The sequence below is a fragment of the Lissotriton vulgaris genome, chromosome 10 (assembly GCF_964263255.1).
Source record: "Lissotriton vulgaris chromosome 10, aLisVul1.2, whole genome shotgun sequence".
Classification (NCBI taxonomy): Eukaryota; Metazoa; Chordata; class Amphibia; order Caudata; family Salamandridae; genus Lissotriton; species Lissotriton vulgaris.
The window spans coordinates 610808239-610834765 of record NC_141698.1 but is presented as its reverse complement, the minus strand read 5'-3'; the positions used below and the strand labels follow the sequence as shown (position 1 = coordinate 610834765).

General features: G+C 46.0%; 1 protein-coding gene across 1 annotated transcript in view; it reads left to right on the top strand.

The window, feature by feature from the left end:
- TTC21A (tetratricopeptide repeat domain 21A) overlaps positions 1-26527 on the top strand; it is a 427059-nt gene that overhangs the window by 102024 nt on the left and 298508 nt on the right. Inside the window, exons 7-9 of the mRNA XM_086941450.1 lie at positions 1919-2003; positions 16123-16221; positions 17830-18022. Of these exons, the coding sequence (XP_086797576.1) occupies positions 1919-2003; positions 16123-16221; positions 17830-18022 (377 nt within the window). The remainder of the gene's footprint in view (positions 1-1918; positions 2004-16122; positions 16222-17829; positions 18023-26527) is intronic.

Below are 26527 nucleotides of genomic sequence, written 5' to 3'. Positions count from 1 at the left end.
TACTGTATATTGTTTACCTTTTCCAAATCACTCTGGCAATTAAGAGTACCACAGCAAAAGTATTTGTGTTCCCAAATGCAGTTTCCTTTTACCAACAACTTACCACAATCCTTTGCATTGCACTTCCCAGAAGCATGACAGTCTGTCTTGTTTTATGGACCCAAAGGTTTGTACCTAACTCACATTGCACTTTTCAACAAGATGACACACTGCCTTTTGTTGCACTTCAACCATCACGATACCCTATCCCGGAAACTCTAGTAGATGCTTCTCAGCAACATAACATCCAGTCTTACCGTCCGCTCGCTAGCAAAATGCAATTAGGTCGTGAACTGAGCTTCTTAATAACATAATCCCAGCTTTGTGCCTCCACGACAATTTGAGATCCAGTAACTTTTTCTTCTTCACCGTTACTTATTTCATAGATTTACATGCTTCATCCAATAATTCCGCGACCGGAGACACTAGGCTCATTTTCCCTGCATGTGAAGTGGCACATGTTGACAATACATCTGGGACATGGGCAAGGGCTGCCAGTCGCACCCTAGCCCACACCTCAACCCCAACCTACCACTGGCCCTCCTGCTGGCATCTTCCTGCTATGAGCAGTTGCAAAATATTTGTGGATTTGTCTCTGGAATCAACAAAAAACTAGCAGGAAAGTCTGGTATACCTTGGTTCAGCTGAATAGTCCCAATACTGTGATCAAAAGTAGTGATTACTTTTTTTTTGTTACGGGCACACTCGATAGAGTCAGAGAATCGAGACAAGTAATCGTCACACACCAAAATCCATTAACCTTGTAATCAGTTGAAACATTACATGTTTGTCGGTTGTTTGTTGAATGAGTCAAGCTTTGAAATGCTCTACCTTTTGATCTATTGCATACCATTTCTCTCCATTCATCTAAATACAAATTGGAATTTCATTTTATTAAATTGTTTGGTCCGTTTTTTATTTATTTGTTGGAGTTCTAACCTATGTTTTTGCTCAAAATCTGTTTACTAATTATTGTTTTAAAGGAAACATTACAATATAGTTGCATTTACAGTTGCAATTGGAAAATAACCCTCCATAGACAATTGCATAGTAGCTAACCTATGTTTATTGTATTATTGTTTTCTTTTCTACATGTGCTTTGAAGCCAAACTTGACCTTGCTTTGGGTTGAACGTTTACAAATAAAATAAGATACAAGTACAAAATACAAATGGAGATGTGAATGGGACATGCATGTGGGACTCTATTGCTGTGTCATTGAAAAACCCCAAAGAGCATGGAAGCGAAAAACCAAAAAGCGTGAATAACACGAAGCCACAAGCAGATAGTACTTTTCTAGGAGCGAAGAGAAGGGACAGTGAATAATGGGAGCCAGAGCTTATGTACAGTGATGCATATGTGCTAGCACTTACCCTATCGGATGTACGTTTTTACAACGCATGCTTTTACCACGGATGCCTTTACAACGCAGGTTTTTCAATGCAAGTCGTTACAACGACTTGCATTGGGGAGTGCTGGATAGTGAATAGTTTAATTTACTATTCCAACTCCAGTCCCCGTGGATAGTAGGGAAGGTGTTGGATAGTTAATTAAACTATTACCTATCCTAGAGCGCCCCACAGCGCAAGTCGTTGTAATGACTTGCGTTGAAAAACCTGCGTTGTAAAGGCACTGCGTGGTAAAAGTTGCGTCGTAAAGGATGTTTCCCGCCCTATGTGCTAGTACGTACCCTATATACTAGAACTTACCCTATATATATACTAGAACTTACCCTATAATGTCTTGGTACTGACAATAGATATCCTATGTGTGGAAGAAGTGGTCCCCTAAGAACATATCAACATATTTATTGACTCGCTAACCATTGTGTAACCTCATGTAAATATTTGACTTAGTACACCATGATTTATGTTTTTTAGACTCCAGCTTAAGGATGTTCTTAATATCGATGCCCTCCAACTTCTTACTGTCTTTAGTCTGGCCAGGGAAGGGAACATGACCACGGTGAGTTATACTAAGTCATACTTCGGTAGCAGTAAATATTGATAAGAAACTGTCTAGTTATCAACATCATAAGTTACTGTCGGCACAGAAGATAAGTTGAAAGCAAACACAAACATACGTTTTTAACTCACACAGTTTGGTGTTGCATAACAAACACTGTTTTCATCACGAAAATATTGATAAATTTGCCCGCAACCAAACAACCAATATTGCCAGTAGTTATGTTTCCACCATTGTAAACAGCAGAAATAGTTATCCTTGATGAAATTCTCTTTAATTTTCAGAAACAGTATCTCTGTGCGGTATCTTGGGACTTATTTGAGAGTGGAATTATGCAATTTTTCTAAAATAATTTGTTAAGGAACTATGCCGATACGAGGCAAAATGTTATTTTGTTTTTGTAGCTTATTTGTTGTTTGCAAATCGGCTCAATAAATGACATTTGCGTGAGAAGACAACACTTTTATAAAACCTTCAGGGAAAGAAAAATCATTAAGAACTGGAGCCTAATACATTTTGTTTACACATAATGGGAAAAACATGACGCTCTTCCTTCATAAGAGTTCTAGAGACTGCCCTCCCCAACATATCACAGAGTCACATCGACAGTCTTTTTCTGCTCAAGAGCAAGGATATTTGAAGATAGACCTGCATATAAATACTTAGGGCCTCATTACAAGTTTGGTGGTCCATAGGACCCCCGCACCTGTGATTGCAGTCTGACTACTGTGACACTGCGGTACCGAGCACCGTATTACAAGTATTGCGGTTGGACTGCCACAAGACAGCTGCAGCCGCTGGGGATCAAGTATCCTGCGGCAGTGGCGCAGCGGTCAGAGGAAGAAATATGATGGGCCTGCTGCTGCGGCAACACCAACCATATTTTGAGTTGGCTGTTCACCACCGTTTTCATGGCGGTGAACCAGTACTGAAAAGGTTGGCAGAGAGGCAACAAAGGGGGCTCTAACAGGGCCTCCTTGCACCTGTGGGCTTTGGGGTGCATGTGGGGTGGGGAACACATGTCATGCCCCCCTCGATTTGCATACCCCAGTTCCTATACGGTGTGGCATGTATGCTACACCATGCAGGAAGGTGCAGGCGTTGCTCTGAGAATGGCGGTCTGCATGGAAGGCTCTTCTATGAGCCGACTGCCTCTGTCAGACCGTCCACCAGACGAGGTTTCCTGATCTGGAGGGTGGTTACACCCCGGGTTTGACGGTCCTACAGCGGACGGCTTGTTACACAAGTCCCGTTAATTTGACCTAAAATTGCAGATTGAAAAATATGTTTAGGTTCTCTAAATGAATTCAGGCATCAACAACTGTTTTTATCAACATATTCGGTACAGTGAATCGAGTTTAAATTTGTGCCATGGCTTTAAGACATCCTGCTTGATGTAGAGACACTGTTCAAAGTCAAGATCTTATACGCCATCAAAGGACAGGGCAACAAGGCACTCTGAGTGGAATTATCGAGCAGGCTCTGGGCTAAAGCCAACACTATTAGCTCACCTTATTGAGCACAGTGCAGGAGGGAGGACTTCTGCCTTCACTATCTTGTTTGGGACAGTCCTCCTCTTCTTTGTCTAGCAGCCCCACCTTCTGGTTGGGACACTTCTCATTGTTTTCTTCAAGTTCACTCCATTCACCTTGTACTGAAGTGCCACCTTCTGAAGTCAGATAGGTGGCAATACTAGTTGCCTCCTCTTGTCCAAACTGAAAGCCAATTTTTCTCCATTTTAGGCTTTTTATTTTCATTTGCCCATGTTTCACTGACCAAAGTTACTCTCAAGGTCTGGCAACCATTTTTGTGCGCATTCTTTCCTTCCCTATTGTTCAACTCTGAGGTGACTGTAGAGTCAGAGTCACTTGTACCTTTGTTAAGGAAATCTGAACTATCTGAGACTAGAAGTCATTTGTTGTCTTTACCCCTTCTTTTTCTGTGCTTATACTTGTCATGCCAGCATGATTTCTGGTTTTAGTGGCTGCGTGGAGTTCAAGCATATTTATCAAGAATGGGTTTACTATATTGTTCTGTTTGCTCCGTTTGCTTGGGTTATCCAAGAAGAACTCTGCTTTGTCACACTTGGATGCATCTGAAACATATTGGAGTCCATTCCCAGAGCCACCAGCCCTATATTTGGGGAATAGTTTGGTTATTGCTCCATCCTTCAATTTTCTTTTCACATTGTCTCACTTCCCAGAGGGCCTCACGTTCCCTAGTATCTTTTGAACTCTACTTGAAGAACCCCCTTGCTTGCAAAAGAGTGAGATCCTAGTGTAAGAAGTTAAGAACTTGTATGGTGGGAGATAGTAGACGTCTGTCCCCCTACTAATGGGTGGTCTTGCAGCTACCTGCGCAGAAAACATAGGTGCCACGTTGGCACTTGTAATTACTCCATTGCTGTTCTTTGTTGTCCTTGACATCTTTGCTTTGCCGTGTTTCCTCCTTTATTCTCCATACTTCTTGCTTGGGCGCATGATAACCCATGCCAGGATGTTTAGGCACTCCTAAAGGGGGACTTGCCTTCTACAACTCTATCCTAAACAGTTTGTCTTGGGATCATTCACTCGGAGCATGGTGATTTGTTTTCCTGGATTTTTCTTCATTGACTTGACTTGACTTATGTTGGTACCCTGTTGTGGTTACATTTCCGCACCCCCCCACCCCCCAGATGCTATGGCCTTAGAACAGTGGAGCTGTATCTCCTTTATATTACTTCCCCCTAATCCATTCCCATCTCCACTTTGTGGAGTTGTGCAGTGGGCAAAGGTTTCGAAAATGACTGAGAGTCTAGGTCTGAAGCAATTGTTTGCCCTTTTAGCTCTCATCACAAATTCATAAGGTCCTCTTTTTTTATGAAGTTCTTTCTTTTGTCTCAGTAGTTCCTGTGCCAGCCCATCTTCTCCAAACAATTTACTTGTCTCTTTTATCATCCGCACTCCATCCATGACACCAAGCTCCTGATAATTTCGGTCGTGGGATGGCAACCAGTGTACAAGTGTATTAGATGGAGGCTGTCCAGAGGTACCAGGGCAGTGTTACTTGTCTGCCATTACTCTTTGAGTATGTTAGCCCTATGTGTTGGCAGTAGAGAGTCTTCAGAAACTGCAACTCTGACCATACATTATACTGTTTCTACTTTATGAGGGCACTACCAGGAAACTATAAAGACTTCACCATGGTTGATGTGGCCGCTAAGGGAAGCTGATGTATTAAGGTGTATGAGTTCAGACTAATACATTCAAGATGTCACTATTTTGTAAAATGTGGTCTTTGCCATACCTGTAACCCTCCCCACTGACTGTCGTCAAGTGACCCCAATGTCTGAACGGCCCTATAAGGAAAGGGAGAAAATACTTATACCCAAGTGACAGTGTCAATAGGGAGAGGGTGGAACCCTGCAATGGTAAGTACACAGATAAAAATGCACGCTACTTCCTGTCACTCTCAGGTGTTTTGTTGCAACAATTCAAGCTCCCGGATATTAGCATTGACCACCTACTCGCTGTGGCATAGAACCCTGCAGCTCCTAATTCCTCCATAGGTGCCTCACTGTACTGAGGTAATATGGCAGAATTGTTTTTCACTAGGCTCGAATTGACCTTCCTGCTTTCTCCACCTTTTATTTCTGGAAGAGAGCGAGATGCTAGTGCTGGAGCTGTGTTTACTGCTATTACTACAGGCCACATGGTGGTGAGGAGGCTGGAGATGCAGGTTGAGAGGATGCCAGGTCACGCTCACGAGCCACTTTCACCAGTTTGGAGCCCTTCACTCATGCTTTATTGGTGCAGGAAACCTTTTGCAGAGTCCAAAGGAACTCAGCCCTTTTGACCCCCCACCACCCAGCAAATAATGTTTGACAGATTCATCTACTTATTTGGAAGGTTTTCAGTGCTCTCCAGACTAAGGGCCTCATTATGATGTCGGACGGAAAGCAATCCGGCAGCTTGTCAGAGGTTTTCTGCCCAACTTCAGAGGTTTCCATCTGTCCTTCGCATTATGATGCGGTGGTCAGAGGGAACCCCGTGGACGAATACTGCTCCACTTCCCACAGGCTCAGGGAGCCCATCAGTTGGAAATGTAATCCACACATGGCAGCGGAGCCAGCCTCGGCTCTGCCATCTGGATTACAATTTCTGGTTCCTTCACTTCATGCACCTACAGCAACATTCATTGGTAGGTCATTCGGGTTTAAGCACGCCATTATTGCTTGTCTACAGGTTCTTATTTCTCGTGCGTTTAACAACCTCCTGAGGATTAACCTCCTTTCTGAGTCTATGGCAGGGCACAGACATACCAAGTGCACAATGTCTTCTTTTCCCCCCTTGCACAGTCTACATAACGTATGCCCCTCGTTTGACTTCCAGGGTGGAAGATGACACAAACCTGGCCATAGACCAAAGCGTGCTCCTATAAATGTTCGCTTACTTTGGACTGACGATGCAGTATGAAGGTATGGTTGGACTTGTTTTTTTTTGTAGCTGTTTATGATTGGCCATGAGTGCTTACGTTTTACTAATAGAGCTTTGTCTTTTAGCAGCGATAGGTGAGTAACCAGCGTATTGATTGTTTTTTTAAAGCTTTCCTACGTTATTGTGTTTTCCCAGATTGCTGATATTCCGAATTCTTCTTTTGCGTTGTTTAGGTATTTCCACGCTTGCAGTTTCTGGTTATCTTTCACCTCTCTCCACAAAGCTATAGACAATTGATTATCCTGATCATTCTTTATTCTATTCCAAACTTTTAATATTTGGCCTTGCCGGACATATAGCTGATTGTTCATACCGAATTCCATCCTTATTTGCGCTTGTGAGGCATTACATGGTAGGGTGAATAATATTTTATAGGTTTTTGCCACAGCATTGTTGATAAGTACGGCATCCTTACCGTTTAGCACTTCAGCACCATATGTTAAGGATGGTAATAGCTTGGCAGCTATGATTTTTAACAGTGGCCCGTATGACAGTGCAGATAGATTCTTTTGAAGGGTTCTAAATGCCGCAATCAAGCTGTTCGCCTTCCTTACAATATCTTCCCTTTGTGGTACAAAACTTCCGGTCTCATTGAAAAGGACACCGAGATATCGATAACTCTCCACTTGCTCTAGTTGTGTTTGTCCCAGCAACCATTTCATCTTTTGTCTTTTTCTTCCTGTCACAACCATTATTTTTGTTTTAGTCTCGTTTATTGTCATTTGGTTATCCTTTGCATATTTAACTGTACGATCGATCAGTCTTTGCATTCCCACTTTTGTGTGGCTCAGCAATACCACGTCGTCTGCGTATAGCAAGTTAGACATTTGTTTTCCAGCTACCCTAGGTGGATGTGAGTTTACCTCATTTAATGAATTAGTAAGATCGGCCACAAATAAGTTGAAGAGTAAAGGTGCAAGCAGGCATCCCTGCTTAAGGCCACGAGTCACCAGTATTTTGTTAGTCAGAGCTCGGCCATCACCTATCCTCACCTTGACCCAGTTTTCAGAATATAATAGCTTAATAAGAGTCAGTAGTGAGCCTGGGATTCCGTAGCCCTCGAGTTTTTTCCATAGGAGGGATCTATTTACTAGGTCAAAGGCCGATCTGAAATCGACAAAACAAAAGTAAAGTGACTGTTTAGATAAAAGTGTCTTGTCTATTAAAACTGATAAAATTAACAAATTGATTGTGGTGCCTAAGCCCTTAATGAAGCCGGTTTGGTTTGGGGGAAGTATTGACTTTTACTGAACCCTGCCTGGTCCCCATGTATGAGATTTGTCATATGCGGTAAGAGTTATGAGGCCAGTATCCTTCTCAAGATCTTATAACCAAGATTAAGCCTTGATAGAGGTCTATAAGCGGTCTGGTCATGCGCCTCTTTCCTGGTTTCAACAATGGAACAATCAAGGCCTCCCTAGTGGTCCCAGGCAGCTTCCCCTCTTGTTTTGCTTGGTTATATAGCGCTACCAGTCGGGGACCCAACACATCTAAATATGTAGCATAGAATTCTATGAGAAATCCATCGGTGCCTGGCATTTTATTTCTGGCCATGACCTTAACAGCACCCCAAAATTCACACAACTCCATCTCCCCCCACCCCCCAACCCCAGGCTTCTGCTTCTTCCTCACAAATTGTCGGCAAGTCAACACCTTCTAGGTATTCCTCAAGGTCTGCAGCTGTAGGGAAGGCATTACTCTTATTCAGTGCTTTATAATAGTCACGGAACTACTGATTAATAACCTGCTGGCGATAACGAGTCCCCCCTTGATCATCCCTCAGCTCTGGGAATAACTGACCCCCTCTTGGCCTCATTGGCCTGGATCGTGAAGACTGTCTTAATAGAATACAGTGAATATGAACTCTCTATTTATAATCTGAACCATCAACATTTATTTATTTATTTTGATTTTATTTGCAACGTTTTATATAGCGCTGGCTAGACCCGGAGGTATTAGAGCGCTTTCATGAGGATCAGCGAGTTACAGGTTACGTAGTTACATCAGTTGAATAAGCGAGTTACAGGTTGCTTAGTTACATCAGTTTGAATCAAAGAATCACAGAGGGAGGAGGAGGGGGAGGGGAGGAGACACAAATGGGGAGACAAGGAAAACAATGTCAGATGACCGGCTGGGTAGGTGACGGCCAAGGGGGTGAACCAGAGCCAGACTCCTCTATATCTGCATAGGACAGCTCCACCGGGCATCGGCCAAGGTTGCTCGGGCTCCGCGGTGTTTACAAACAGTTTTGGTATCCGCCCAGGAGGCATAGTCATAGTTCCATCGAAAGCATCCTGTGTCCCTGACTGCTCTGCACGTCGGGTCTGCCCAGCCCAGGTTTTCTTTGCTTGACGCGCTTCCCTATAATCTTCTCCGGAGTAAGACTGTGGGTCATCTCACTAGTGTGAGAGTTGTAGATCATCATGGTAACCATTGTGGCGGCCATCATGGGGTCAGGCAAGGGAAATTCTGCCCCTGATTGTTCCATTTGGCCAGAAAGCCAGCCACAGTATTGCTAAACCCCATCAATACCCCAGTCACATCTACTTGCTGCTGTGCAGCCTCTCTGAGCCCCCCTTTGCCATTAGGACGCCATCATAGGAGTCCATCTTAGGGTCAGGCAAACTTCTTTAACTCCCTCGTGGGCACTGTTGAATAAAACTACCTTTGTCACCAAATCTAATTGTTGGGGGGGATGTCAGCCAAGCTTCTTTGGGGTTCAATCCTTCGCCCCTCGCCACTATCAAGTGCCTCAGGAGGAAACAGACAGGATTTTTCCTAGCCGGGATCGCCCGTTCCTCAGGAGCGATCCTTCCTTCAGTAGAGCAAGGCGGTAAATACTGCAGTGCTCGATAGCTGGGTGGTTGGTGCCTCTGTCCCTCATCAAGGAAGTATGGGAGGCTTCTTATGGAGAATGAGCTAAATGGTGGCCATCTTTGGGTCAGGCAAACGGTTATTGATCCTTTTAGTTAGTGGTGTGGGCTGCTTTCATTGTCTGTTATTCACAATATGAATTCCCGATACCCTACTGGTTCTTTTGCTGGTGTCGACCTATATAACAAGTTATCCTTTTAAAGGGATGCCACTTTGGGTCCCATCACCACCATTTTGGGATCAAGCGCGGCGGGAATGGATCCACCCCCCCATCCTGCCGGTGCCCTGTGTGTCCCCCAATGCCTCCCCTCCCCCGCCCAGACGGCGCAGGGTCCTAGCGACTATGTCTCACAGCAGGGGACCTATGCTTACCTCCTCTTAATCGCCGCTCTTAAGGCCCTCCTGCAGAGTTTGAAGTCTGCTGTTGCGCCTCCCTGTTCTTACTTATGCCCCCGTCAGGTCACCATGGATGCAGACCAGTCTGTCCGCTCTCTGCTGCAAGGCCAAAGGCAGCAGTCCACACCTTGGGCCACCAGCAGCAATGACAAGCCCTGCATCAGGGCTCTTGTCAGACGCCCCCGGTTCCTCCGGTGGAGCCTTCCCCAGCAAACATACGGATTCACTGGTAGAAAACCTGTGTGCCGACCTCTGGGCAGATGCTTGATTCTCTTCCTCTTCCGACTATCCGGCAGATCCAGAGCTACGTGCAAGCCTTCCTCCCCGGATCTCTGAAAATGGCGCTCTGAAAATAGTGCTACCATCTGACCTGGCCCATTTGAATTGGAGATGCAGAAAATGCCACAGATTGTGCAGAAGGAGGACATTTCTTTTCTGCTTCTGGGTCCAGAGCCCCAAGTGTAACCATCTTTGAAGAAGGAAGAGCATGAATAATCTCCTTGCTATATTCTGCCCCAAAGTGTTAATTGAAATAGATATTTGAGTGTTAACGTTTCAGGAGAAAGGATCTGAGCCGCCCTCTTATTTTAAGGCGTTTAGTTGAATGTTTGTTCAGCACTTTAAAAATTGACTACGTTTCTGACGAGAAGACCGTTCCCTTGTTGGTCAGTGTCTACCCCTAAATTGTAACTGTCACAAGAATTAGCAATAGTCTCAGGAAACTAACGTTAGAACCAAAATGGCTATTTTCCCACCATTTAGACTGCTCTTCAACATAATGTATTTGCCTGGTCATACTGCAAAATAAATCCTACAACAATGAATATTTGTAACACTGAGTATGAGGTACTCGTACCACACTACATGGATACACCATTAAAGTCCCTAAATAATTGTCCACTCCTGGAAGCATCCCTTGCGCATATAGAAAGCCTCCTGAAGTTGCTATTCTGATTTAGAGCCACAGTTCTTTCAGTCGATTGCTGAGGGGCATCCAAAGATGTATCTCTGTCAAAGAGATGTTTAACCTGCATTTTATGAATTCTGGTTAGTATTAGGCATACCATTCCTTTCCATCTGATCAGTACCTCAAGAAAATTACCCTTAAATGCAAGTATCTCTTTTGCCAGTGCATAGTGCAACATGACCAAGTATAAAAGGGTTAAATTAATTAAATATCTAACAGTATTTTTTTACTTTAGCAAAATGAAAATACTTAAGTGAATCTACAAATATATATTTACATTTATTATAATAAAGTAGGTAATGCTGTCTAGGGTTACTGATATGGTTAGTAGAAGAGTAAGGGCAATACTGTTAAACTGTTTTTCTAAAATAGTTTGGGGGAAATAGGTTTTTGGGGTTATATTTAGATTTTGGATTATTTCTCAATATCAGTTTATTCATTTAAGTTAAATAAATTAAAATATATTATTACGAGCACTAGTTTTAGGATTATGGTACCATGTGTTGCCTGTGCATGTCCATGTCATCCTTCCTTTCTGCCACTTTTTCCAATGTCTTGTCAGTTGAACAACACCATTCTTCGCCTGCTTCATCTTGTTTTCCATCTCGCTTGGTAACCAGTTTCATTCCACATTACTTGACTACTTTTCATTTCATTTCATTTCATTAATCTTTATTTCGGCAATTGCCATAAAAGATAAGCATAAAATTACTTACAAACCAAGATTAGACAACAATGTTACAACAGTAGCGGAATAGCATACAAATCAAACAGGAGAGTGTCCCAATACATAGCAACCTAAGGTATACAGACAATCAATAGATCAGTACTGTTTAGTTATTTTGACAATCTATTTAGGTAAAAACAGGACAATTTAATATAAAATTTAGATTCTAATCAAAAAAGTGACCAATGCAAAAGGGTTGCGCAGTCAGTAGTACATGATCTGGTCAGGGATGGGGTAACCTGGAAATTAAAAGCCGTCTCTTGTGCCATACTGCTTCAAGGAATTTGGCCATCGCAAAAACAGTTACTTTTGAGAGATCAGTCTTGAGAATTCTGAAGGCCTCAGAGCATTTAACAAACCCTAGATTTTTGCATAGTGGGATTATCCAGAACCTTCTAGCCGCACAGTGTGCGGGGCAGAAGAAGACTAAGTGCAATTCGTCTTCAATCCCGCAATTGCAGCCTGGACAATTTTTCAGGGTGTGGAACTTCCATTTACTTGTAAATGCTCTAAGCGGAAGAGTACCATACCGCCATTGTAAGTATAATTTCCTGGCCAAATTCGGAAAAATATCGTCAAGAACTCGTTCAAACTTGTAAAAGTCTTTCACCCCAAGAAAGGTGTTAACCAGGGAGTCTGGGCGTATACCCTGTGTATAGGATGCAAGGTCACAAGCATAGAAAGTTGCCACCAGATCTTTACGAGACAAACCCTGGCAGGCCATTTCAGGGTCCCTCCAAAGGTTGGGGAGAACCAGCCGGGCAAACTCAGTTTTTAGATATTTGAACCACGGGATGTTCTCTATAGTAGGCAGAGCAAGAATTTCCTTCAATTCCTGCCTATAGTTGGCTAGCTCAGGGGTAGACCATAATCTTCTCCAAAAGGTTAAAGGCTTTATACCCACAACTTCGTCCAACGGTTTTAGGCCCAGATCCATTCTGAGAGGCAGAAGTGGGGTGCTAGCTGGTAACTTTAAAAGTTTTCTAAGAAACTTGTTTTCAACTGTGACCAACTCTTTCTTGCAGGTATGTCCCCAAGGTTCACTGCCGTAAAGAATCGCACCTCTGGCCTGGAGTCTATAGATCTCCAAGGGGGGGGCTAACGGCCTAAAAGATGATTTGTTGGCATTGGATAGCCTAATTATTCCCCCTGCTATTCGAGCCAGTCTGAAATGGGACTTGACTTGATGTTCACCCCATTCCAGTTTGTCATTCAAGGTCACACCCAGATACTCAAATGTGAGAACTCTTTCGAGCCTATTCGGGCCTGTGGTGGGATTGGGGCGTGTTTTTTGGGGGGGATTAAAAATCATGTACTTGATCTTCAGGGCATTTATTTCGAGACCGTGGTCTTGGCAAAATGCCTCAAAGCCCTCAAGAATGCGCTGAATCCCCATTGGGAATTTCGACAGCAGGAGGGTGTCATCCGCAAACATGATTGCGGGCACCCTTCTGCCGCCAAGTCTTGGTGCATCTGTATTGGGGACATTATTTAGGTGATCGATTACCCCGTTGACAAAGAGGCAAAACAGGGTCGGTGCAAGAACACATCCCTGCCTTACCCCTCTGCCAACGGGAAATCTTTGTGAGAGGGTACCCGACCTCCCGCACCTCACCTGAGCATAATTGTGAGTATGCAAGCGAACAATGATGTCTAAAAGAGCAGGAGGGACACCAAGATCGGCGAGTACTGGCCATAATTTGCTCCGCGGAACCAAATCAAAGGCTGCACGGAGATCGACAAAGATGGTGTACAACGAACCCCCCTCCACCCGCACCGTCTTCCAGAATAAAAGGGCCAAACGAAAAATTTGGTCCATCGTCAAGACCTTGGACCTAAACCCTGCCTGGCATGTGCTTAAAACGGAGTTGTCCATCATCCATTCCTGCAGGCGGTCAAGTATCAGCCTCGCAAAAGTTTTTTGTGCTACATCAATGAGGCTGATTGGCCTATAGTTGGCTGGGAGCAGAGGAGAGCCCTTCTTGAAGATAGGTACAATCTCTGCTCCCAGGCAAGTGCTAGGGACTGCCATTCCCCCGAGAATTGCATTGAAAACTTCCAACAGATACGGGGCCCAAACCCTGGGTTGGTGCTTGTATAAATGACCCGGGATTTTATCTAGCCCAGGGGCCTTGCCCGAGGGCAATTTGGATATTATATTATGGACCTCCCCCAAGGTAAATTGCAGTGTCTCAGCACCCTCGACAATTCCAAATTGCGCGGTAGACCCACCAGAAGGTAAATGGTGTTTGGGCGTCAGGCCATCACGATGCTTGAGGGAGCTAAGGCTAACCTCTTCATAGAGGCTGCAAAAGTGGTCCTCCCAGACTGAGGCCGCTATATTAGCCTCCATAGCCTGAGTCGGCTCGGCAGACCCTGTTCTCACTATCTGCCAGAATTTGCGGGCATCTCTAGTCTGAAGAGTGGCCAGCATATTATCCCAGTTGGAATAATCCAATTCCACCTTTGCATGGTGGATTGCTTGCTTTAATTCCGCCCTTCTGATCTTAATTAAATCTGTATCCCTTGGATATTTCAATACAGCGAGAAGGTTGGCCTTTGCCTTCCTGAAAGCGGAATTATACCAAGAGGGTCTTTGGCCCCTGCGGATCCCCTTCCGCGCGATTGGATTTAAAAATTCCACAAGGGTGTCCACCAATTCCGTATGGAGGGTGCCCAGCTTGCGGAATACATTTTCTGGCGGGGAATGACTAATAAGAGCCCCGACACGTTCAAATATGGGGAGTAGCTGAGCGTACAACTCGGAGATGTGGGCAGGATTGTCCAGAAGCTTGGCCCACCTCAATCTACGCCTATCATTTGTTAGAATTAGTTTGGGATTTGGGGAAGCCTCTGCCGGCGGGTCGCCCAAGTAACCGCTTGGCGCGATCAAGAAAAGAATTAGCGCGTTGTGGTCGCTGTCAGTTCTTTCGACTACCACAAAATCAGAGACCCTATTCCAGTTCGATGTCTGAACCAGGATATAGTCCAAATGAGACCCTTGCCCTGATTTGTTAAAGGTGGGTTTTGAGGGGATGTCACTGTTGAATCGGCCATTACAAGCCCTCAGGGAATTGCTGAGAGTGAGTGCCGTAATTTGTGTTGCTAGAGGAGACCATGGCTTGGGTGGGGGGGCAACCAATTGTGGAATTCCCCACTGGTCATCCTCCTCCATAAGTGCTCCCTCCATAGTCAGGGTAAGTGGCTCAAACTGGCAATTAAAGTCTCCGCCCAGCACAATCCCAGCACCCAGAGGAATTCTGGGAAGAAATAGAGAGAGCTCATCCCAAGTGGGTGAGGGCTTAGTTATGCCCGTCGGGCCCTAGCTTGACTACTTTTCCCATCTGCCCCCTTCCGTCCATTGTTCTTCCCCTTCCTTCTCTCTGCTTCTATCGGATCTACTGCCCCTACATGCCTTAATTTCATCATTCCACTAGCAAATCCAGTTCATGTTCTCTGGCCAATTATCCTTTCTCCATATAGTTTATTAGCAGCACTTTCCCATTCTCCTTTCAGTTGACCCTTGTCAAATACTTTGTCCTTACCTTGCCCTCTACTATATTAGTCTCTTGACTCAGATCTTATCAGAGCCCCCACAGAACCTCCCCTCAGTAGCACTGACCCTCATTTAATTCTGGCTAATTGTTCCTCGGTTTGCTTTCTGTTCTGAAATAGTTGCATTACCCTGTGAAGTCCAAGCCTGTAATCTTTGTAGCTCTGTGTTCTCTCCCCTTTTTCTGCCTCTGCTTACAATCTCAAAAGAAAGCTCATTGTAGCTGGTTTCACCTCTTGTGGACCGTACTAGATTACTAGCAGCAGACCACCTTGATATATCCTATTGTCTCCTAACCCTCCTTTTTCAAAGTGACACCCTGGTCTTTGTGACACCAGCCTCTAAGAGATGGGGCTGGAACTCTGGACGAGGCCTGGTGCTAGTATATTAAACTGAGTTATAGTATGCCCTGCATGGCCTCAAGTGGACTAAATGCTCAGGAAACTGAACTTTGTTCACTTGGATACTAAACAATCATCCAGGATTCCCGCTGCTGGCTCCTATGTGATAAAACCTCTGAAAGACGTCTGGTATGCTACTGATTAAACAGCTGACCTCAGCATGCCTGATGTTAGTCACTATGGGTCCAAATCCACTTGAAGGCTGTCTGAGTGTTTGGTGGTAAAAGATGTGTAGCTGCTGTACTAGTTTTGCTCTCCTTGCCTGTATTGTAATTCTTCAGTCTGATACATTGATTACTTGGGCCCTTTGGTACCCTCTTCTGTCCCCCCCTTAACTAACATTTCTAAAGACCCCCCCAAAAAAAATCTTGGGTGGGCAATTTGTAAAAGAGGCTGGATTTCATGTGTCCTTTCTGCGGGAAAGACAATATGCCTTTATGGCTCCAGGCAGCATGTTCAGTCATGGTATGCACAAACTTAAGAGATGATGGCATGTTGGGATATGGAGTGACCAAAATATGGGCAGTGGATTCGTACGCAGCCTCATAGGATACGAAACTCCTGGGCTAGATGCTCGCCTTCAACAGGGTGACATTCTCTAGTCTATTGCATCTTCATTGTGCAACTAACAATCTGAATTGTATTGGCTGGATGGACCAATCAAAATGTCGTAATAGGTACCAAGCTATGCATTTATCTAATTCATTGCATATTTTTCTTTTATAGGCACTGGAATATATCACAAACCTTATTAATGCTCTAGAAACCATGGAGCCTCGAAATCCAGAACTACAGCTTGAAAAAGTTAAAGTAGTCAGTAGACTGGTACGTTTTTTTAATTGTACAGATGTCTGATTTTATCTGCATAGTTGTTTCGTGTGTCATTAACCTACAACATATAGGTGGATTCAGAGATCAAATAAAACGTATTTATCCGCCTTATAACAAATATGATACCGAAATGGCAGTATTTTGCCCATGTAACACCCTCTTTTTTTTCCTTAAAAGGGAAAACGTTGACAGCATTTGACATATTAGATCTATATTATTTAAATCAATGTGTCTGCTCGGAAACATTACCAAGGAGGTTTACATTTTTTTTAAATGTTAGGTCATGGTGTTTTGGATTGGTGTAGTAATGACAGGTTGGACATTAGCCCAGGTACTTTGCTGCCAGGATATCTGGTACCTAAAATATTTTGATTGAGAAAACCTTATGCCTTCAGCTGCCAATGTATCGAATGGGATTCACTTGTTTAAAATTGGTTTTGTATTACTTTTGTAACCTATAACCAATAAGACTGCCTAGATACATTCTCGAACGCTGTGATTCAGCCATAAAGTACAATATATATTCTTAAGGTGGTTTTGTGCAGCCCTTTCTCCAATGACGCGGCCACCCTAATATAAGGATGTCAAGTTTTTGAGAGCCATTTTGCTGATGCTTCAGATGATTGTGTGAGCAAAGCATGCTGTTCTGGGTCTGCACGGATGGGTTTATGTACCTACCGCTATATGTGCGGCATACCTACAATAAGGACAGGATGTGGTGTAAGAGCCAGAGCTGCCGACTTTGGACCTGGGGAACCAGTTTGAGTCTCCGCGTCGACTCAACATTCTGTGATTCTGGGCAAATTATTTATTTCCCTGTGCCTCACAAAAAACAAACAAATGTGTCCTCGTGTAATATATAACTGGTGCTCATGTAAAGCGCTCCAATACCGTCAGGTCGAGGTTGCCCCATATAAAAACTGAAATAAATAAAAATAATTGAGATTATCAGTGGAATCTTTCTGTGGCAAGCATTTGTATCACACATCCAAATTATGTTCAGACTGCCAAATCTCGCATTAATTCTCGGGGAAATACATTAACTGGGAAAAATGATTGGCAATATAGTATGTTTCCTCATGCGCTACTCGCAGGCCTTCTCGTGCCTTATATGCATATAATTAATCCATCCTGAGTTTAGGCCTTGATATCCTTCAAAGGAGACATCTATAGTATTGAAAGCTATGTTATATTATGTGAATGTAATCTCTTTGTGCAAGATCGCCAGTTGGTTTTCATGCTCGTTTAGAGACACAAAATTGTACTTTTCTTGTGGCAAACTTATTATTCTCTCTACTTGCAACAGTAGGTTTCCAAGTTGGGTTGGTTGTATAGGGGCTAACCATACATTACAATTTGTACCTGGGTTGTCAATGGATTGATTGCTAGCAGTTTTAAGATGTACATGTAGTTTTGAGCAAGTATATAAAATGAGAGACTAAGTGATGGCAGCACATTACTTTAGTTTCTTCCTAATTTATGGAACCATTCATAATGGCAGTGTTCTGTATACATTTCAAAACTCTGACATTTACCTTGCCAATGCTGGTGTATACATTGCTGTACTTAGTAATTGAATACTGTCCCTTTTGTTACTTCCAGTGTGGGAAAAATCTGCCTATCCTGCATCAGCTCTATGCTTTCACAGAAAGGGCGTTTAAAATGGCCCCGGAGGATGCGGAAATAGCAACGGAGCTAGCCTATCAGAAGACTCTTCAGGGGAGGGTGAAGGAAGCCTCGGTTTGGTATTCAACAGCCATGAAGCTAGATGGGAGCTGTGTACCTGCACTCACAGGTACAATTTGAGTACAATTTAAGCCGGAAGAGTCAAAGACATTGTAATAGATGTCTCACAGTTGGGGATCCCCAGTAATCCAATGGTCCTCAATAATGCTTGGGAGAGCAGAGTTGAAACACTGTGTACCGCCACATCTTTGGTGAAAAGTACCCTTATTTTTTGGGATCTACACAGCATCCATAATCCAATATGATTTCTTCCACATGCTCGTAACTTTAGCTCTAAAATATTTTCACTGTTATCGGAGAAAGTGACTCTGGTGTCTTTCTTTCGAGTTTTATTCTCCTTGACTGTTATACAAATTCTCCTCTCCCTTCCAACTATTAGTCGTTTTCATATCTTTTTGACAATAGTATTGAATGGCATCCATATGGACAGCATTACAGCTATTCCTTCAGCACCCTGGATAGCAACATTTTTCCAGTCAAACATCTTGAGTTTTGTCAGTGACCTTCTTGAGGTTCAGTTAATTTCAACATTTAGAAGTCTGTAGTACGTTTAGTATTGAGAGTCCTGCCAAAGCTCATATTTTGGTTTGGATGTTTTTCACTGATTTCTAACACATTTTGTCTTCGAACTTTTCTTAGTTAGGAACCACTGGCTTCTCTGTTTTACTCATGATGTATCATGGTTACAGTTCACAGCGTATGATTATTATGTAATGTATTTTTATGAGGATTTTTTATTCTTCGAAATAAAGATTACTGAACTGAACTTCAATCAATAGATGGAATAAAAAAGTCATTTTCGTTTTTATCAATTAACTACAGTTGTATTTTTGTGGCCCTGGTGACTTTTTCCCTGCCATCTTGTTTACAAGTCTAGGAAGTCCAGGGCAATATATGTTTCTAGGGGTTCGTATCCTAGAGGCTTGAGGGTTAAAGTGAGCTTTGTTTCCCCTCTGAAATAGCCACCAGTTGCTCACATAGCCAGCATAAATATTTGTATTGTTAGAGACACGTTGACTACGAATGTCAGTGGAAGGTTGGCTACATGGCTAACAGTTTTGCCGCCATAACTGGCAAAACTCTCTGTAAAAAGAATTATGTACTCATAACACTGAGTTCCCCTTGGTTGATATGACTTGCCAATGGGGACTTCTCATATTTTGCTTTCGCCGCTCCCAAAAGTTTGAGCCTTGTATTTTCAACTTTTAATTCAGTCACAGGGTCAGTTCTAATTCTCGTGCCCTTACCAGCCATCACAGTACATCTCTCTCTAGAGGGTAGCTGGCTTTTTGTGCCTTTTGTGCCTGATTGCCAACAAATGCCACTCTAGTGATCATTAGTGGAGCAGTACCCATCCATGACCTCATCTGTTTCATCAGCCTCCTAGAAGTCTGCACACCTTCTGCTCCAAGGCTTGATACCATTCAGAGCGTTTCTAGTCTTTGAGGAAGTCTTCACCAGATCTATTCTTTGGACAAGGCTCCTCCAGTGATCAGCAGCCCCCCCCCCTTACTTTCTCGAGTGACGTCTGTTAAGAACTTGAGGAATATGAAATACTAGAACATGCCTTTATCAAAATAGGAGTTTTTTGTAATCCTCCTCTCGATACCTTGCCATCTGGTGAACATAATAGGAAATTATGCTATTCTGTAACATCCGCAAATGTATGGGAAGCAACAGATACAGGTACCCACAACCATTCTCCGGCCTCTGCCATCAGAAACGGGGCCAAATAGTATTCTGTGTTTTCAGTATTCTATCTTATTAGAGGCAGGAGCACCCAGCCAAGAACTTGTATTTTGCTACCTATAATATATGTTCTTGTGGATAGCTACAATCATCACATGTGATCTTGATTTTTATGCTTTTATTTTTGATTTACTTCACATCCCATAAATTAGCAGCCATGAAAAGGGCACAGAATTACAAAAGCCCCAGCCAAGGAAGCATTTCATGTTCAATTGTAGTGCTGTCCACATCTTGGGAGAATCACTCACTCTTCAGGACACATTCTCGCATCTGTCTTGCACCTGAGACAAATCAACAGATCCTGTACTTTAAGTGATCTAGGCCGGACCCGTTCTTTGATTCCTACGATAATTTCCTCACTTAAAGCAAGGCATAAAAATAAACAATACTAAGCCTATTATGGAAATGGGTCACATACATTTGATAGCCCTTGTTCAAGCATCACTCACCAACATTAGTAGTCTGAAGTAGATTTATGTGTTGACTCCCTAGATGCTCTAGGTAAACCATTCCCACCGAGTGTAATTATCTTTTAAATAAATACTCGTTTAATGCCCTTCTGTTTGGGTTTATTTATTTATTTATTTATTTATAAAGTTATATGTTTTTATTAAATCCTCACATCATATATTCTCTTTTATATGATATTCCAATGTAATTTATTGATGTTTATTTGTGCCGATGAACCTCACCTTGACCAATACATTTTTTAATTAAACTTTCTTCATCAGGATTAAGGTTAACTTTATTCCTACTGACCTCAAAAGAATGTTTATGTTTGTAAATATTGTGCTTAGTTATTTGTAAGTCAGGCAAATTAATATATTCGATCCTTATTTGAGAAGATCATAAAAGTACAAAGCATAAAAAACATTAATCATGATAAAAATTGTTCAAATATTCCGTTAAAACCATCCATTATAGACAGAATAAAAACGTACAATTCATTCTAGTATATTATGCGATCTCCTGGTATTCCAGGAAAAAGATAAAGACACAACACAGTTGCAGACAAAGAGATCAGACAATGATTGTAAAAAAATCATTCCTGGGCGGCATTGCCGAAAATGTTATTTGCGCATGATTGGCAGTATAAATCTTTTACGGTGGTCCACATAAAAAGTACAGAGGGGGGGCGGAGCTAGCCGGCGTCGATGGCGGACGTGTGAGCTTTCGGCTCTCCGCTTAAGCCCCTTACAAATCCTACAAAACTATCCTGCTTAATGCCGAATTGACTGGGTTCGGTACCTGGTGACCCCCGGTGGACCCCCTGACCCGGTTGAGTGGCCCGGAATACCGGTGGCTGTGGGTAACGACCTGCACGAGATTGGCGACGGAGAGAGTCGCGGACCAGGCCTGAAGCCGCGACCTGCCCTGCGGAGCTGGCCGCACGACGTCACCTGACGTGCGGAACTGTCGCCCGGTGGAGCCGGAGAGCGCAGCACGCAGAGACTGGGACGATTCGCATGCCCGCCAAGGCTCATTCGGAAAACCAGGCGCAGGGACAAGAAGCCTGCAGAGACACTTTCATTCGTACGCCAGTCGAGACCAGAAGCTGTGCTGGGTGGTTGGCGCAAACCGACACGAGGGGCACCCCGGAGGTTACTTCTGCGACGCAGCCGCCATTTTAGGCTTGCCAGTGCCGCCGTGGCTGGGACTGAGAAGTGTGCGGTACTTCTCTACTTGCGGCACTGTCTGGACAATTGCTGGGTGAGATCCGCACTGGTGTCGGACCCTCACCATGGGGAAAAACGATGCAACGCAAGCGAAACTCTCATTTGACCGCCGGAAGACGAGGGGGCCGGAGTCACAGGCAGCAGAGGCCTCCCCGAAAGGCGCCGCAGCGGCCTCGACCCCTGCGGACCTCAGAGAGTTGCTGGCGGCGATGGAGAAAGGAATCCAGAACAGTATAGAAGCGGTGGGCTCCAAGATCGACGATTTATCGTACCGCATGGACCGCATGGCGGAACGTGTGGACAAACATGCTGAGCGTCTCGACATGGCAGAAAGACGCCTCACGGAAGCAGAGGAGGCACAGACAGAGTGGGACAAAGACCGCCGACAATTCGGCAGGCTGCTCCAAGTGATCCGTGATAAGGCCGAGGACTTGGAAGCGCGCTCCCGCAGATCGAACATTCGCATAACGGGAGTGGCGGAATCAACTCAAACGGGCAAGATGGAGCTCTACGTGGAACGCCTACTGAAAACGCTACTTGGGGAGGAGGCCTTCTCCCCAATGTTCATAGTGGAGAGAGCGCATCGCACTTTGGGCCCTCAACCCCAACCTGGTCTGCCTCCTCGACCCATCATTGCCAAGCTCCTAAACTACAGGGATAGAGACACGGCTCTGCGGCTAGCTCGGGAGAAAGGACAACTGCAGTTGGAAGGTATGAAGATATCATTGTACCCCGGCTTCACGGCCAAAGTACAGGAGGAACGCCGCCAGTTCATACCGCACAAGAAGCAGCTGCGCGAGCTGGGCCTGGACTATGCGATGCTGTACCCGGCCAAATTGAGGATTAACACCGGCGGGAAATCGTACTTCTTCACGGACCCGAAGGAACTGCAGAAATCATTGAAAACTTGGGCCAAAGAACGCAAGGAACACCGACAGCGGCATGGAGAGGACTTGGAGGAGTCGTCAACGATGGAGGAACAAGACTGAGGCATCGCACCTGCTTTATTTTCAGTAGTAGTGTGTTTGTTGGATGAGATACTGTGGATGCACTCTGAGACTCCCTGTTGTGGGCAGTGGCCTGGACTCGACTAGAGACAATGGCTGAGAGACGGGTGGAAGCTCGTCACGTCGACTCGTACCGCCTTGTTGTTACTGTACCGATTCCCGACTGCTGGTGAGATGTTCACAATGTTATGCTCAGGGACGGGTTGGGGGGCGGGGGGGGGAACCGAGTGGATTCAGTTTGAGGCATTGCCACACGGGGGGGCTGAGCGGGGGGACGGAACGGGAGAGAAGAGAACTTTTGCACCTCTGGTGGTTATTACGCAGTTTCGGCACGCTTTGCCCCTGTGCTTTCGGCTGAGACACTCCCTAGGGAGTTGGGACTAGTATCGCCCGCTACTTTGGGGCCTTTGAGTTGATGGGGAATTGTGGGGGGTGCTGTCTGGCCGGGTTGGGGGTGGTCAGCTGTGGGTGGGGCGGGGTCAGGGGGGAGGGTGGTTGGGAGAAAGTTGAGGGGTTTGCTATCCGGGGATTGAAGGGCCTGTGGTTTGCTATGAATGTCTGGCGAATGGAGTGCGCGAAGGAGCGGGGTGACTGTCTGCCTGCCTTGTGTAATGCTGTGCTGTTTGGGGGTCCAATACCTCCCGACGGAGTCAATATGGCGTGCTATGATTCAGGATGTCTGCTACTGTAGTGACTGAGCACCCGCAGCCGAAACGCGCGCTGTCCCTGATAACCTGGAACGTGCGAGGGCTGAATGACCACCGTAAGCTACGAAAGGTGATGAGCTACCTAAATAGGCACCAAGTGGATGTAGCTCTGCTGCAAGAGACACACCTGCCTGTCCACAGTAAGATGTTACAGGTCAGAGGGTTGGCAGGGAATATAGCGGTAGCGGGTTTCACCTCACACGCCCGCGGTGTAATCACCTGGGTCAACCCTACCTCGAGACTGAAACTTACCCCTCTATCTGTGGACACTGAGGGTAGATATGTAGTGGCTAAGTGCACGGGGAGGGGGTTGGACCTGCTCCTGGTGAATGTTTATGGCCCCAACCATGACAGCCCGGAGTTCTACACAGCACTGTCAGCTACCTGTAGGGCACACACATACACCAAAATGTTATGGGGGGGAGACTTCAACTTCGTGTTTGACCCCGACAGGGACCGCTCGGCGGGCCCTGTTAGGAGACCAGTTGCGTCTGCTGTCTACATGAGAGCGGAAATGACGAAGCTGGACCTGGTGGATGTTTGGCGGGAGAAGCACCCTACACAGGGCGGTTACACGCACTACTCCGCATACCACAACATACATACTAGGATAGACTACTGGCTCGCCTCCTCCTCGGTGCTGGGTGGCATCAGCTCGTGTACGGTTCTCCCACGCACGTTATCGGACCACTCCCCGGTCTTGCTCAGTCTCTCCACTGCTAGGAAGGGGATCCCGCCATACACTTGGCGTTTCCCGCCCTATGCGCTCCTTGATGACGCCTTCCGCGGGGAACTAGCGGAAGACATAGAACGGTTTTTCGCCACCAATATTAACTCCGTAGATAGCTTCTTCACCGTGTGGGAGGCCTTCAAGGTCTATATCAGGGGGATGGCCATGTCCAAACACTCAAGTGTCCTACGCTCCATTAGAAGGGATCTCTCTACACTCGAGACCAAGATCGCGGCCCTGGAGAGGGAACGACTGGCGGACCCGGAGGGGGAGGCGGGAAGAGACCTAGCGCCCATGTTAGAGGAATATCACGCGCTTGCGGATAGGGAAGTTCTCTATATGGGAAAGTATGCCACGGCTCGGGCTTATGGAGAGGGGGAGAGGCCGGGGGCCCTGCTGGCGCGTATGGCCAAGGGGTCCCGTAAACCGTTGGTGGTAGATGAATTGCAAACTCCGGAGGGAGTCCGAGCAGTTGAGGAGGACCAAATATTGGAGACGTTCCGCCGATATTACTCGGATCTGTACCATTCCAGGGCGGGGGGTGTGGACACCGAGATAGATGATTATTTAGATTACATCACGATGCCGTTCCTTAAGAATTCGGACAGGGAATTCCTGATGGCCCCCTTTCATGAGGATGAGATACTGGATGCACTGAGTGGCATGCGTTCGGGGAGCGCCCCGGGCTCTGACGGTCTCACGGCAGGCTTTTACAAAGCATTCAAGGACCTCTTACTCCCACATTTGCTTGCCCTCTTTGACACAGTCTGCGAAGAGGGCGAAATGCCAACATCAATGCGGGAAGCGTTGCTGGTAACGATCCCGAAACCAGGGAAGCCCCCGGACCGATGTGGGTCGTACCGCCCGCTCAGCTTGCTGAACGTGGACGCGAAGCTCTACGCGAAGGTCCTAGCGAACAGGCTCGCGCTGCTGGTCCCGGACCTAGTGGCGCCGGAACAATCGGGCTTTGTACCTAGCCGGAACCTAACCTATAATATCCGCACGGTGCTGGGGACAATACAACATGTGAAGCAGGATAACCCCGCCCTGGCGATATTCTTAGATATGGAGAAGGCGTTCGACTCTGTCGAATGGCCGTTCATGATCAGGGTCCTACGCAAACTGGGGCTGGGCGAGCCGTTTCTTCAGAGAATAGGGGCTCTTTATCATCACCCTTCAGCCCGCCTGCGTCTCGGCGACAGGGTCTCGGCACCGATACATATAGGTAGAGGCACCCGACAGGGATGCCCCTTGTCCCCCCTGTTATATGCATTGGTGGCTGAGCCACTAGCGTGTGCCATGCGGGAATATCATAGCCTGGAGGGTGTCAGCTTCCCCACATACAAGATTGGCATCTCCACTTATGCAGATGACACCTTACTGTACGTCCGGGACCCAGCCGCTAATCTAGCACCGATACTCAGGGAGGTGGTCCGCTTTGGGGCGCTGTCGGGACTCAAAGTGAACTGGGACAAGTCCATTGCTTTCCCCCTGACCCCAGTCACGCGGCCGTTTGAGATGGAGTATCCCCTACAGTGGACGGACGACTCGGTGAGATACCTGGGCATCCGCCTCCACACGGACCCAGAGATCCTGATCCGCGATAACTATGGGGTTGCGTTTACCAAGCTCGAGGATGATGTGGACGCCTGGATTAAGCTCCCCCTTTCCTTGATGGGAAGGATTGCCCTTATGAAGATGGTGGTACTCCCCCGGTTTCTCTTCCTCTTTGTTAATATACCGGTGGTTTTGTCGAAATCGTTCTTTACGCGCTTAAACCAAGTCCTGATTAAGCTCGCCTGGGGCGGTAAGCAACCTCGTGTTAAGTGGACGACACTGATGCTCCCATGTGAAATGGGGGGCCTGGGGGCTCCGGACATGGAGCGCTACTACCGAGTGGCACAGGCGACCCACTTACACTCCTGGATCCATGGAGATGCCCGCATTCCGCATCTCATACTGGAGAAACTATTCGCTGACCCACTTCCCCTTCCCGCCACGATTTGTCTCCCAACAGACCGCGCAGTTGGGCGAATGGACTCACTTAAGGCAACGAACCATGCGTGGCAAGCACTGCTGAAAGAGAGGGGAAGTCCCTTACTGTACTCCCCGCAGATGCCGGTAGCCTGGGCCCTGTGGTTGGACCCGCTCAATGAGAGGGGGGTGACAGAGGCCTTGAAGGCCCTGGGCGTGCACACAATGGAGGACTTGTTCTTGGACGGAGCGCTGAAAACCTGGGAACAACTCCCCCCTGTCGCCCCGGCTCCGTCACTTCTGCAGAAGTTTCAGTATCACAGGATACGATCGGCCTGCAGAGTAATACTGGGCCCCGCGCTACAGGAGCCTGAAGAGATCCCGGAACTGACGTACATCATCAGGACAAAAACTCCGGCCAAATTGATCTCTACGGTCCACAGGCTTGGGCCTTCATTTCAGGCCTTACCTACTTCGGCCCCGAGGGCGGCGTGGGAAGCGGATCTCCAAATCCCCATTGACGATGCTATGTGGCGCTACTGCTGCGCCAACACTCGCAGAGTTTCGCTTAATGGCAGACACCGCTTGGTGCACTTCAAATTTCTGCAGAGAGTATACTATACACCGGAGCGGCTACACCGCTACGGCCTACGGGGCTCCCCGGAGTGCGAGCGCTGCGGGACCGGGTCCGCTGATTTCCTTCATTTGGCC